At 43.5% G+C, this 13,900-nt stretch overlaps 1 protein-coding gene across 1 annotated transcript in view; it reads left to right on the top strand.

Annotated features, from left to right (window-relative positions):
• The window catches only part of LOC309332733 (phospholipid-transporting ATPase VB-like), a 55,005-nt gene that overhangs the window by 19,626 nt on the left and 21,479 nt on the right, over positions 1 to 13,900 (top strand). Inside the window, exons 5-10 of the mRNA XM_081845906.1 lie at positions 935 to 1,066; positions 3,534 to 3,661; positions 7,501 to 7,753; positions 9,778 to 9,998; positions 11,542 to 11,721; positions 12,981 to 13,584. Coding sequence (XP_081702032.1) covers positions 935 to 1,066; positions 3,534 to 3,661; positions 7,501 to 7,753; positions 9,778 to 9,998; positions 11,542 to 11,721; positions 12,981 to 13,584 — 1,518 coding nt within the window. The remainder of the gene's footprint in view (positions 1 to 934; positions 1,067 to 3,533; positions 3,662 to 7,500; positions 7,754 to 9,777; positions 9,999 to 11,541; positions 11,722 to 12,980; positions 13,585 to 13,900) is intronic.

The following is a 13,900-nucleotide window of genomic DNA, read 5'->3' as shown; positions in this document are numbered from 1 at the left end:
CTCACTTGCTGTGCCTGGATGCAATATGCACCAGAAATTTGGGGAGGTTACACAGAGACCCTAGCTACAGGGAGGGGATGCCATAACCAAGTATGAATGTAAAGAATGTTATAAGAAAAAAACTGCTCCTTTATCCCTTATGGGTATCCAAGAGCCTGTACAGAGTCCTTATGTAGGTTTCTATCAGTAGGAGAAAATAACAGAGGCCAACCAGAGAGTATTGAGAAGCAAAGCAGATATATTTATTAAACTGTTGCAACAGGGTCCCCCACTCCCCCCACGCAGGGAGGAAGGAGAGAAACCCAGAACACTGGTGTGCAAGCTCTTATATAGACTTTTGAAACTGCCTACCCTATAGCTCAAGACCACCCCCCAAAATATCATCCGTACATCACAGAAAGAGGTGGTCCCCAGCAGAAATTTGAGTGTGTTGCTTCTCTCCTGTCTGCCAGGATACCTGATAATGCCTTATGTGATTGCCTTTTCTGGGTAGCCTGGCCATTCCTTTGAGATGGTAAATACTTAGTTCCTGAATCTCTTACGCATATTGATAGTGTGCTCAGCTTAACAGATACTTGCCAGACTGTATTTACAGGGAGGCATAAGACCCTACAGTCCAAAGACAATTGGAAAGCTTTTCCCATTTTCTTCCTCCTTGCAGAGAAATATTTGAGGTCAATTTGGGAGAATCAATATGGCTTCAGGATTGTTCTCCTGTACTATTTCAGACATTTGGTTTATATACTTATGTATGTGTTTGCAAAGGTACATACATCGTCTTTATTTTCAGATCATAAAGTCCTTTTTACAGATCATTTATATTTGATGTGAGACTTAATGTTGTATACATGAATTTATCTAAATCTAGCATTCAACCATTCTTAAGATAATAAAGCCATATGACAGTTCCTTCCTCTTCTTCTTTTTCTTGAAGGCCCTGAAACAAAAGCCATGTTAAACAACAGAGGTCCTCGTTATAAACGCAGCAAAATAGAACAACGTCTGAATATTGATATATTCTTTTGCGTGGGGCTGCTCTTCATCATGTGTCTCACTGGAGCACTAGGTATGGAGTAATGATGAAAATTTTTTTCCTGCATTTCACGAAGCCTTTGCAATAGGGATGTGCTTCACTGCTAAAATTAATAGCTTATTTTTGGTGGGCTTCCTAGATTGCTGCTGAGAGAACCAATTGCTTTCAATATGTAGCAGGGAAAAGGATTGCTTTGTAGCAATTTTACGATAATCCTGTCCTACTGTGACCACGATTTGCTGGGGTGTCAAACTCTGATGGAAACAAGACTATTGAGCCTTCCACAAATAAAAATTTGGCAGGGCATGTAAAGGTTATTGTAATTGTATCCTGGTTTCTAAGTGGCAATACACAAGTGAGTTGCAAAACACTGCACTATGCGTTGCAAGGTTTCATAGTGAGTTTCTTTTTCCCAGCATAGAGTGCCCTGGAGAAATCTGGCATGACATGGCAGTAAGCCAGTCAATTAACCAGACTAGTACTGAAGGACCCAGAAGTGAAGAATCCTCTTCAGCTGAACAACAGCACAGATTTAATTATTATATTTTACTGTTGGTACTTCAGCTCAAAATGAGTTTCTTGACTTAACTGACATTGCAACTTGATCGGTTTTCCGGGTGGATGTTCATCAGAAAAAGGAAAGGGGTTCAGGCCAGCTGGGATGAAAACGCAGGTGACTTACAGCACAATACTTTACAAGCCTATTCGAGGCTCGAGATATGCTGGAGCCCTAAGCTACGTTAATGAAATGAAAATAGAAATAATATGTTTTTTATATTTGCAAATATCCTGGTACCTAGTCAAGGATGCAACTAAAAATTGACACTCTAAGAAAAACACTGATCTTGCAATAGGCCTGGCTTTTTAACCAACTGTATGAAACGTGAAATAAAGTGACTCTTTTTATTTAGAGGCCCTTCATAAGATGAAGGCCCTAAACTGTAACTTTGTTAGCTTGCATATACAGTGGTGCCTCGCAAGACAAAATTAATCCGTTCTGCGAGTCTCTTCGTCTTGCGGTTTTTTCGTCTTGCGAAGCATGGCTATTAGCGGCTTAGCGGCTTAGCGGCTATTAACGGCTTAGCGGCTTAGCGGCTTTAAGAAAAAGGAAACAAACTTGCAAGAACTTGCAAGACGTTTCGTCTTGCGAAGCAAGCCCATAGGGAAATTCGTCCTGCGGAACGACTCAAAAAACGGAAAACTCTTTCGTCTTGCGCGTTTTTCGTCTTGCGAGGCATTCGTCTTGCGAGGTACCACTGTAAATAAATCCAAGCCTGCTCCCAGTTAAATGGGCATTGGATTTCACCCTTGCTTGTCTAAGAGATTAACATGAATTAGCAATGCTCTGTGACCTTCATCCCACCAGAAGTTCACCAGATCTACTTGCTCAGCTTTGCTCAGCTTTTCAGACGTACCTTTCGGTTACCAGAGAACAAGAGCAACTTTACCTTCATTTTTTAAAAATCAAAATGTTGATAATGTTTAATTTTGGGGGTTTTAATATTGCATTTTAATACAAAGATATTTACTATATTTTGACCTGTTATGAGGACTTTGGTCAAAAAGCAAGCTGTAGGTCTATTAAAAATAAACATATGAATCACCTATTAATTTCAGACAAAATCCAGTTTTCCAACATTTATTTTCTGAATATTTTAAAATCAGAAAGAATACCTTGTTCGATGCAGGAATTGGCAGGGAACTTAAAGGCGGACTAGTCCAGTCCCCTGCTCTATGCAGGAAATACACTGCTACATCATCCCTGATAGTTTGTCTGACAGCACTCGTAATAATAATAATTTATTATTTATATCCCGCCCATCTGGCTGGGTTTCCCCAGTAAAAATATCAAAGTTCCCTAGAGTGTAAATCCTTGTTTGAACCATGAAATAAAGATAGTATGAATGATTCTAGGGAGTGAACAATAGTTTCTATAATTATTGCAGAAAGTTACTTAGGGCAGAACATTCCCACCATAAGTGGAAGTAAGTGCCTTTTGTAGCACAAGTTCTCCAACAGTTGGGACTGTAGGTTGTTAGGTTGTGTGGCAGTTCTATACCATCTATGTATTGTCTTAAGAGAAGTCTCACTAACTGGTGCAGAGACAGATTTAAATTATTTCTGAGACCATAACCCAGACCACACAGAATCCACTATGATTATCCATAAGTCTTCCTCCCAGTTACTTTTCAAACCTGACAAAGACCCCAACTGTATATTTAGAAGAATTGCAAATAGCCCAAGGTGGTATCTAGAGGATGATCTACAAAGCAATGCTAATCTCCACACAAAGCAACCCAGCCACACCCACATTAAACTACTGTACTGCAGATTTAAATGGTCCAGCTTCTTATATGCATTCTTATTTTACTTCTGTGTGATTGCTGCTAAAGTTTGTGTTCCTACTTAACAGGTAGTATGTGAATTGAATGATCTCCCTTGTTCCCAGTGTGCACTTTTCCAGGCTTTTTCTTCTAAAGTAGTTTGTATTTTTATGCAGGTCATGGCATTTGGAATGGACACTTCTTAGAATACCCCTTGTTTGTCATTCCCGATATAAATGGCAGCTATCTCGCTCCAGCTCTTGCGGGTTTCTACATGTTCCTGACAATGATAATCCTCTTACAGGTGGGAAAATATTTATTGCTAATGAGGAAATAGGTTTCAGACTGAGGATTAAGTCTGATTGAAATTGGGCTGGGGGGAAGGGTGCTTTCTTCCAAGTAACTGATAAGCTTATGCTGTAAACTGTGTAAATTGAGCAATGATAGTAGCTATGAGTCTGAGTGTTATCTGTGAGTCAAAGTTCTCAGATGGGCGGGTATAAATAATAAATTAATAAAAATTATTATATTTCCTCATCTCAGCCATGAACTCAACAGCTTTGGACAAACCTGTCCCTCTCTTTCTCTCTCTGTCTCTCACTCCCAGCCTCTCCCTTCCATCTTGTGGAGAGGGGAGTGAAATACCAGGGGTCAGCAAACTTTTTCAGCAGGGGGCCGGTCCACTGTCCCTCAGACCTTGTGGGCGACCGGACTATATTTTGAAAAAATAATAACCCAGAGATGCATTTTAAATAAAAGCACACATTCTACTCATGTAAAAACACCAGGCAGGCCCCACATATAACCCAGAGATGCATATTAAATAAAAGGACACATTCTACTCATGTAAGAACACGCTGATTCCCAGACCGTCCGTGGGCCAGATTTAGAAGGCAATTGGGCCGGATCCAGCCCCCAGGCCTTAAATTGCCTACCCATGTACCAGCCCATCTCACTGTAAGCATCACTGAAGTAATCATATGAAGCACTTTGTGCATGCAAAAGTACTATATAAATTCTCTGTTACTTTTCCAGCAGACAGATCATTATTAGGGACTGAGAGGAATGTTTTGGTATTAGCATTAATCCTCCCAGCCGCATCCTGTGATATTACTGCAGGCCTTTAGAACATTGCTATAGACTATTTGGCTTCTCCTTGTTTATAGGAAATATTCTTCCTGTCTCCCTTTATATACTAGAAACCTAATATATAAAACAAATGACCCAACCAGACATTGCTTTGGGAGCCCCATGATCAGATATCCTGTGTTGCTACTTTTTCAAAAGGCTGAAGTAGTGTACGCAGGTAAGGAGAATCAGATCACAGCTGCCCCGCCAAAAGTGGAGGGTGTTGTTTTTACCTTTTCTACTGTAGCCTTTTCTCCGTTCAGATCACACCATCACTGAGCTGCTGTTTGCTTTGTGGAGCAAAACATGCAGGTTTATGTGGGTAATGTTGTAAACAAAATCTGCCCTTTTTCTCTTATGAGGTATCCAAGAGGCCATAAAGAGTCCTTACATGGGTTCCCTATCGGTAGGAGAAAATAACAGAGGCCAACCAGAGAATATTGAGAAGCAAAGAAGCTAGTAAGCCTGATCTTTATTGATCTGCTGCAACAGGGTGCTCCTCTCACACACAGGAAAGGAGGAGGACCCAGAACCAAGGTGTGCCTGCCCTTATATAGACATTTTAAATTCCCTGCCCTGGAGCTCCAGACCACCCCTCCATACATCATACATACATCACAGAAGGGGTGTAACCCAAGACCACCCCCCACAAACATCATACCTACATCACAGAAAAGGTGGTCTACAACAGAAATTTGAATGTTGTTGTTTTTCCTGTCTGCCAGGTTTTCTGATAATGCCTTATCTGATTGCCTTTCCTGGTAGTCTGCCCATTCCTTTGAAACGGTGATTACTAAATTCCTGTACCAAGGAAGGTTTTTTTCACCTCCTCCCTCCTTGCAGAGAAACATTTGGTCAGCTTGGGAGTCAAAATGGTTTCAGGTCTACCTGTGCTGCTTCAGACATGTGGTTTATATATGTTTGCTTGGTATATTTATGAACACTTTTATATATCTAAGAACTTAAAATTATTATTACAGTAGCAGTAGCTTTTGCCCTTTGGAGAAGATATAGTTCCAGGGACCAAATCTGGACTGGAGAGAAAGCATAAAAGGAAAGGCCAGATGTCCCATTTACACTAGGACTTATCAGGTCTCTCACCACAGCTCCTCTCAGCCCATTTAAAGCTTTTAGATAAATACAACACTGACCCTGAAGGTTGGAGGATTTTCCATAGTGGCATTTGATATGGTGCTGGGGCAGAAACCAGAAAGAGGAAATGTAGGGTTGCCATATTCCCCAAATGAAAATCAGGAAATATTCTTTTTTAAAAAAAATAGCCCTACTTGCCATACGTCCAGGTTTTCACAGACATTTTGTTGATTTAGTGAAAATCTGCCTGGATCCCATTTTGACATCCCGATTTCCAGGATGGCAGCCCTAAAGGTTAGGGTTAGGGTGCTCACACACAAATGTAGAGGAGCCATTTAATCCATTATGCTAATAGTCATCTTTTGGGTTTCAGTAGCAAGTTAACTCACCTCAGCTGTTAAAGGTGCAGGAGCCTTGTCCTCCATTTTATCTTTTCAACTAACTGATACTTCAACCAACAAAGTTCAACAAAACCGGCTAACGAAAAGAATAAATAATTCTCATGACACTAAATAATAACACTAAATATCAGTATAGGTGTAGGGATAAAAAGATAAATTGGGATTGAGATGTGTCCAGATATTGATATTTGAGGCCCATGTGAGAGATAAGAAAAAGACATTTATTTTCCATTTTATTGTAGTAGCTGATGGAAAATAAATAAATAAATAAATAAATAAATAAGGTTATGAATGACAAACAGCCTTCTGAGCTGTTTGTAGAACTCCAAAGGGAAGCTAAATTTTACATTAGAAATGTAACTGAGCCCATTCAGCAAGGGTGGGGAGGGAGAGATGACATATTTTGTTTTTCATAACAAATACGAGCAATGTAAGCTTGTCCTTACAGACTGTGTTTAAGATAAATATTAGCTTTCCAGAAGATACCTCTGGGAGTTTGACCTCATATACAGTTAATATGTCTGTGTATTATTACCACATGAATACTGCATGTCTATTTCCTATATTTATAGGTCACCCCATAGCAAAAAGCTCTCCAAATTACGAAGATGTAACGGCTGTAGCAAAATTTGAAACATCTAGAAAAACAAACATGTACTTTCCTGGTGTTCAAGGGCATGAAAGTGGGCACCAAGTAGGCACCAAGTAGGTTTCCCAGAGGAGGGCCTTCTACCACTAGGTTGCACTCCTGAAAAGCCTCTTTCACTCATTACCAGGTGCCACACCTCACATGTTCCTCTGACAAGTCAATAGGTTTATTGTTCAAGTTGACGGTCATGACACATTCCTCTCATGACAATCTCTGGGTACATGTCGAAAGAGGCAATCCTTCAGATGTTGTGTGCCCAAACTGTGAAGGGTTCTGAAGGCCAAAGCCAGGCTTTTGGATTGGGCCTGGAAACAGACTGAGGGCTAATTCACACTTCTGCTTGTCCCGTACCTAGAAAGAACTAGTCTGAGCAGTTGTCTCCTTGTCCCACTCCTTTCCAAGGAAAAGCCAACTCCTTGTCCCACTCCTTTCCAAGGAAAAGCCAACTCCTTGTCCCACTCCTTTCCAAGGAAAAGCCAACTGCTACACTCTTGTATGAAAAGTTTTTCTGGCTATGGCTGACTTCTGTTGCATAGTCATGCATCCTTGTCCTGTAGTATGAATCTCTTGGCAGTACATCACTCCTGTATAAAGGTGGAAAGTTATTTTGTTCTCAGTAGCAGTTCATTTCAATGTACAAATCTCTTTTGTTCTGTTTAGCTAGTGTCTGGCGATCCAAATGCTTTAGGAGCACAACCAATGCATTCACTGTGGAGTCTAGACAGCAATGAGAAAATGTGCAGGCATTTTTGCTGTCAACTTTTATCTACTGGGTTTTTTAGTTAGTTCCCTCCAGGAAGTCTTGTTAGAGCAGCCAGCATGAAATCTTGCTTCCAACGAATTTCTAACATTCTGGGCAATGTTCTCTTTCAGATTTTGATCCCCATCTCCCTCTATGTATCCATTGAACTAGTCAAGCTAGGTCAAGTCTTCTTGATTCATAATGATATCGACCTGTACAATGAAGAGCTAGACTTACCCATACAGTGTCGAGCACTAAATATCACTGAAGACCTGGGGCAAATCCAGTACATATTCTCTGACAAAACAGGGACCCTGACAGAAAATAAGATGGTGTTTCGACGTTGTACAATTGATGGGAGAGAATTCTCACATCAGGAAAATGGTAAGACGTACACTGTCTCTATAACCCTGGGCTACATTGAATGTGAAACATGGTCTTTCTGCCATATACCGTATTTTTCGCCCCATAGGACGCACTTTTTCCCCTCCAAAAATGAAGGGGAAATGTGTGTGCGTCCTATGGGGCGAATGCAGGCTTTCGCTGAAGCCTGGAGAGCGAGAGGCATCGGTGCGCACCGACCCCTCTCGCTCTCCAGGCTTCAGGAAGCTATCCGCAAGCCTTGCAAGCCCTGCGGGAGTTCCCACGGGCTCACAAGGCTTGCAGGCAGCAGCCTGCCGCCCGAAGCACGGGGAGCCTTCCGGAGGACTCCCCGTGCTTCGGGCGAGTGTCCGCAAGCCTAGCGCGCCTGGCGGGAGGTCCCGCCGAGCGCGCGAGGCTTGGGGCAGCAGCCTCCCGCCCGAAGCACGGGGAGCCCTCCGGAGGACTCCCCGTGCTTCGGGCGAGGTTCCGCAAGCCTTGCGCGCCCGGCGGGAGGTCCCGCCGAGCGCGCGAGGCTTGGGGCGGCAGCCTGCCACCCAAAGCACGGGGAGCCTTCCGGAGGACTCCCCGTGCTTCGGGCGAGTGTCCGCAAGCCTTGCGCGCCCGGCAGGAGGTCCCGCCGAGCGCGCGAGGCTTGGGGAGGCAGCCTGCCGCCCAAAGCACGGGGAGCCCTCCGGAGGACTCCCCGTGCTTCGGGAGAGTGTCCGCAAGGCTTGGGGCGGCAGCCGCGGCTGGGGGAGGGAAATTTTTTTTTTTTATTCATTTCCCCCCCAAAAAAACCGAGGTGCGTCCAATGGGCCGGTGCGCCCTATAGGACAAAAAATACGGTAATCTGGAAGTTGCTTTGGAAGACAGAGGATCTTAGCTTCCTTCCCCCTTTAAAAGCCACGTTTAGCACATACAGATGTAAAGAAAGTTTATGAGAGCCAGTGTGGTGTAGTGGTTAAGAGGGGTAGACTCGTAATCTGGTGAACTGAGTTCGCATCTCCGCTCCTCCACATGCAGCTGCTGGGTGACCATGGGCTAGTCACACTTCTCTGACGTCTCTCAGCCCCACTCACCTCACAGAGTGTTTGTTGTGGGGGAGGAAGGGAAAGGAGAATGTTAGCCGCTTTGAGACTCCTTCAGGTAGTGATAAAGCGGGATATCAAATCCAAACTCCTCCTCCTCCTGAGCAGCTTTACCTGCATCCCCCAGCAGCCACTGAGGAGGTGGGAGATGTAGACTGCACAACCAGGCCATTTGAAGAGGATTTGTGCCCACCAGTCTGCAGGTAGGGAGGCAGGGTCACATAGTACAGCCATCTGGCAGCAGAGAAGCCTCCAGCAATTGGAACCTTTGTGACCCATTTCTTCAACTCTCCATTGCTGCTCTATGACAACCTCTAAGGTACAAGCAAACTCCCACCTTCCCCCTTGCCCACACTCCAGCTATATGCAGGGCTATGTAGGGGTACGAGTACTAGATAGCCCTGTTCCCAACCTGAATGTTATGCATGAAATGCGTGGGCGAAGCAAGCCCAGGATGCCAGAGACAAAGGTGCTTAGGCTGTTGTGTGTTTCCTTGCTTCATTGATATCCTTGCTTTATTTATTATATATCCTGCTTTTATTCCAAGCAGCTCAAGATGGCATACATTCTTCTCCCCCTCACCTTTTTCTCCTTCCAACAATCCTGTGAGGGAGGTGAGGCTGGGAGCTGGTGATGGGTCCAAGGCTCACATCTGAGTGGGGATTTGCATCCTCGTCTACCAGATACAAGTCCAACTCTTCAGCCACTACACTACATTGACCTGGTCCAGTCCAATGGGCTAAGAGCTCCGCTTGTGCACTGCTCCTACACATTATGCTCATGCACATGCTGAAACTCTGCACTTTGTCCTCCATTGGTGAGGACAGAATCATGGCCTTGCAACCTTCAGGGGGTCTGGTTTGAGGAGGTCTGCATGAAGTTGGACAGAAGTATTGTCTGAGAGTCCCTTCAAATAATGATGGGGATAATGCAGCACATTTATTTTATCTCTTATAGCCAAGAGACTAGAAACGTACAAGGAGTTGGATTCAGATACTGAAGACTGGGCAAAACATTTGAGTCTACCTCCAAACAAAGGTGGAGAAATTCTCAGGCGGAACAGCACTGCTAAGCCCTTGAGGAGGTGGCAGAGTGCTCGGGCTCGGTTTCAGGGACACACAAGGCAGAGATCTCTGGGCGGCATCTCTCAGTCTCAAGTCGCATTTAGCAGTACCATTGTAAGTAAGACCTTTTGCTTCTTTTAATTATAAAGTCTTTAGTAATAGATCAGAACAAATGGCAATCTGGAGAAAACTGGTATTGCCTTTTGTTCCAATTGAGCGCTAAAGAGCAGTTTCCCCAGTGGAGAAGCAGCAAGACAAAAGGAAGTGTGGATAAGCCCTAAGCTCCACACACAACAACAACAACAGACTAAATATTTTTAAAGCATAACAGCAGTAACCAGTTTTCCTTTGTGGTGTGTGGTTCTTTTTTTAAAAAAATGCACACTAGCAGGCTGCGTTCAAATGTTCGTCATGGTTTCTATAAATACTAAGCAAAACATTGATTCATGCTAAAAGACACCACGTTCATACCCCCCCCCAAAGGTTCGTGCAGTACAGTTTATGGGTTTTGCTTACTAAATGTCAGGTTTCCTAGCGCTATGTGCAAGGCATAAAAAGTGGTAGCCTCAGGTAGAATGACAATGGAATTTAACACTGCTGAGAAGATGCAGTAGTTCCTGGCTAAAGGTCAGTACAACATCTCCTGCAAACACCTGCCTCTTAAGCCTATTGCCAAGAAATCTGATAAGCGGCAAACCAGCACATCTGCTGTTGAGGTTTAATAGAAAGTGTTTGCACTAGCAGCTGTCAAAGGAATTGCCAAAATTAAATCCAGACTTTTTAAAAGAAAAACTTTGAGGCAACAATCCTGATTCAGATGCTTGTGGGCAGATCTGCACAGGCAATTGTGACCCCTTTTTTCTCACTTAGCCATAAGAGATTTTCAAAGCTCCCTTGTGTTGGGGATTGAAAAAGTGAGAGAAATTACCCTTGCATGCATTCAAACTGAACTCTCCCATGCCTGCTCAAAGGAGCATCCCAAATTGGCCACAATCCACAAGTCAAGTCCTGCTTACGTTCACCTTGGTTGACAAGAATGCCAGTCTCCACTGCTGTAGTTCCCCTTCTGGCCCTAGTACTTATAAGGTCTTCTGCCAGGCCAGGGGTCAGTGTCGTCAGACATCTGCTAATGTTTTGACACACCAAGGCTGACAGGACCTTCTAGCTGTCACAGCCAGATGAGTGGCAGTGAGGCACCAGTGATGCTGCCAGCAACCCTAACCAGAGGGAGGCATCAGCGTCAGGCAGCAAAGGCTGGGATATGGTAAAGAGAAGCAAAGTTTTGACATTATATGCATCATTCAACCTGCCCTGAACCCCCTAAGGTAGCCTGTGCTGCCCTCAGGTGTGGTGGAGGATGCCATGAGACTGAATAGCTGGTCTGGACATCCTCTGTAGGGAATTGGGGAGGGGGCATCTTATCCTTTGCCTCAGGCGACAAAAAGCCTTGGGTGGGCCATGGGCCTAACTTCCTTCTCACAATCCCTGCCATTTCTCTGACGCTTTAGTACCCGCTGGTTTTGAAGCTGATAATAACACTGTGATTCTGTACGCGCAATGTTCTTTGAAACTCTAGAACACCCAGCAGAAGGTTGTTTTTCGCACAATCCTAACAATGTGAAGATTTTTTTTTTTAACTGAGTAACATGTATTCCAGGAGAAGGACGTGACCCCAGATAACCGGCTGCTGATGAAAGTGAGAAATGCATCGTGCCAGATTGAACCTTTGACACCATTTATGTTTGCAAAGACCACCTCCTCCATCACAGACTTTTTTCTTGCTCTGACCCTCTGCAACACTGTTGTGGTCTCCACAGCAACCGATCCAAGACAAAGGGTAATCTCTCACTTTAACGTCTCTTTTAGGAAATGAGTTGAATTTAATAAAAAACTTGAGAGCTTTATGATGACAACTTACTTGGGTAGGTAAAAAAAAAAAAGCCTGCTTTTGGGGGAAAGGTAAAAAAAAAGTCTGCTTAAGGGTAGGGGGGTTTCCCCTTTAGTCTGCAATAATTCTGCAGAATCCTCTCTCTGACTCCCTTCGTATTTCCTGCCTAACAACTTATTCTCATGTCCCTAAGGAATATGCTAATTTGAAAGTGAAATAGTATTCCCCTATATTTCTTGATTATGGCTGCAAACATCAATTGATTAATTGGCATGATTAAATGATTAAAGCCTTAATTGCAGCTTCTAAATGCATTCCAGTTCATCAGGGTAGTTGCTTCCTTTGTAAAACAGATTTTATTTTTTGTTATGAGCTTCTGAAAAAACACTCATGCTTGAGCCAAGGCGTATGGAGCTCAACTTCTTCCTACTCCAAATAACCCCAGTGCTACCCACTTGTTTCCATGCCTTGCAAAAGGAGGTTCTGAATGTTATGAATAAGCTATAGATACCCATTAGAAGGGTATGATATGTTTTAAATTATGCCTGAAGGGCACAGGGTGGGTGGGTGAGTGGGTGGATAATCATAACTCAGAAATCACTAGTTTAAACACACAACCCCAGGACTTTCAGCAGGGTCCCCTAAGCCTCATTGTAGCCTTTGGGGACTGGGGGCTGCCATGAGGATAACAGGAAGGGAATGTCAGCTTCCTCCAGCCTCATTACACACCCCCATCTCAAAATCCAGCCCAATGAATGGGAGCCTTTTGACTCTTTTCTTTTCTTAAATTCTTTGTGAACACATAATGGAATCACCAGAAAAAGCACTATTAATATATGCAAATTGATTAATTAACTGAGTAACTAGTTAAAAGTGAGGCAATTCACTGATTTGAAATACTTTGGTAGACAGCCTTGTTTTTTTATATGGCAGGATTCTCAAAGGTACATGTTGCTGTTTAATTATCTCTGTACCTTTGCTCATCTCCTTCTCTGATACTAAGCATATAAACCAAACAAACAAACAAAACCCATCTTAAATCTAGATGCTCCCTTAAGGAGCCCCTCATTGTACCTAGAGACATCACCTGATGCATACATCTTTGTCATATGGTGATAGCAGTGTTCTATTGGTTAGAAAATGCCCCCCTTGTGTTGTAGTACATAATTTCAGCTATAATTAATCCTGATTCCCTCTTTTCTTTCAAGGTTACCATTCCGTCACCGATGAAACCATCAGCACTATCCCTGGAGAAAATTCACCAGCTGTTCCAGCGTCTAAAGCTGGCAAGCCTCAGCCAGTCTCTTTCATCAGCTCAGTCAAATTCAGACTTAGGAGAGAGTTTGACTACAGAAACCACCAGAGTCTGTGCTGACTCCGAAACAAAAGATTATTTTTCTTCTCAAAGCTGCTCCACTTTAGCAGATGATTACAGTTTTAGAAGAGATTCAGTCACTGAGAAAGACACCTTTGGGGACAGCGATCCCATTCCAGTGGAGATCTGTGGGGCAGCTTACCAGGGAGCTTCCCAAGTAGAGTTTTGTTATGAGGCTGAAAGCCCAGATGAAGCTGCCCTTGTCCATGCAGCCCGGGCTTACCAGTTTACATTAGTGTCCAGGACTGCTGAACAAGTGACTGTGAGGCTGCCAGAGGGCACCCTCCTGACCTTTGACCTCTTGTTCACTTTGGGATTTGACTCCAACAGAAAAAGAATGTCGGTGGTGGTGAGGCATCCCCATACTGGCGAAATAATTGTCTACACCAAAGGGGCTGACTCTGTCATAATGGACTTATTGGAAGAACCTTCCAAAGGTAATTTTTTGCATTCGCCAAGAAACTATCTATTGAGAATGTGTAGCCTAGGTTGCATGAAATATAGATTCCATCTACAAAACTACAATGGAAGCAAAAGTGTTAACCATCCAAGTTGTAGTGCAGAAAGAGAATGAGTAGGCAAACTAAGGCCCGGGGGCCGGATCTGGCCCAATCGCCTTCTCAATCTGCCCTGCAGACGGTCCAGGAATCAGCTTGTTTTAACATGAGTAGAATGTGTCCTTTTATTTAATATGCATCTCTGGGTTATTTGTGGGGCCTGCCTGGTGTTTTTACATAAGTAGAATGTGTGCTT

The sequence above is a fragment of the Podarcis erhardii genome (genome assembly GCF_964252035.2).
Source record: "Podarcis erhardii genome assembly, chromosome: 2".
NCBI lineage: Eukaryota > Metazoa > Chordata > Lepidosauria > Squamata > Lacertidae > Podarcis > Podarcis erhardii.
The sequence above is the reverse complement of the archived record's forward strand: the minus strand, read 5'-3'. Positions and strand labels throughout refer to the sequence as shown.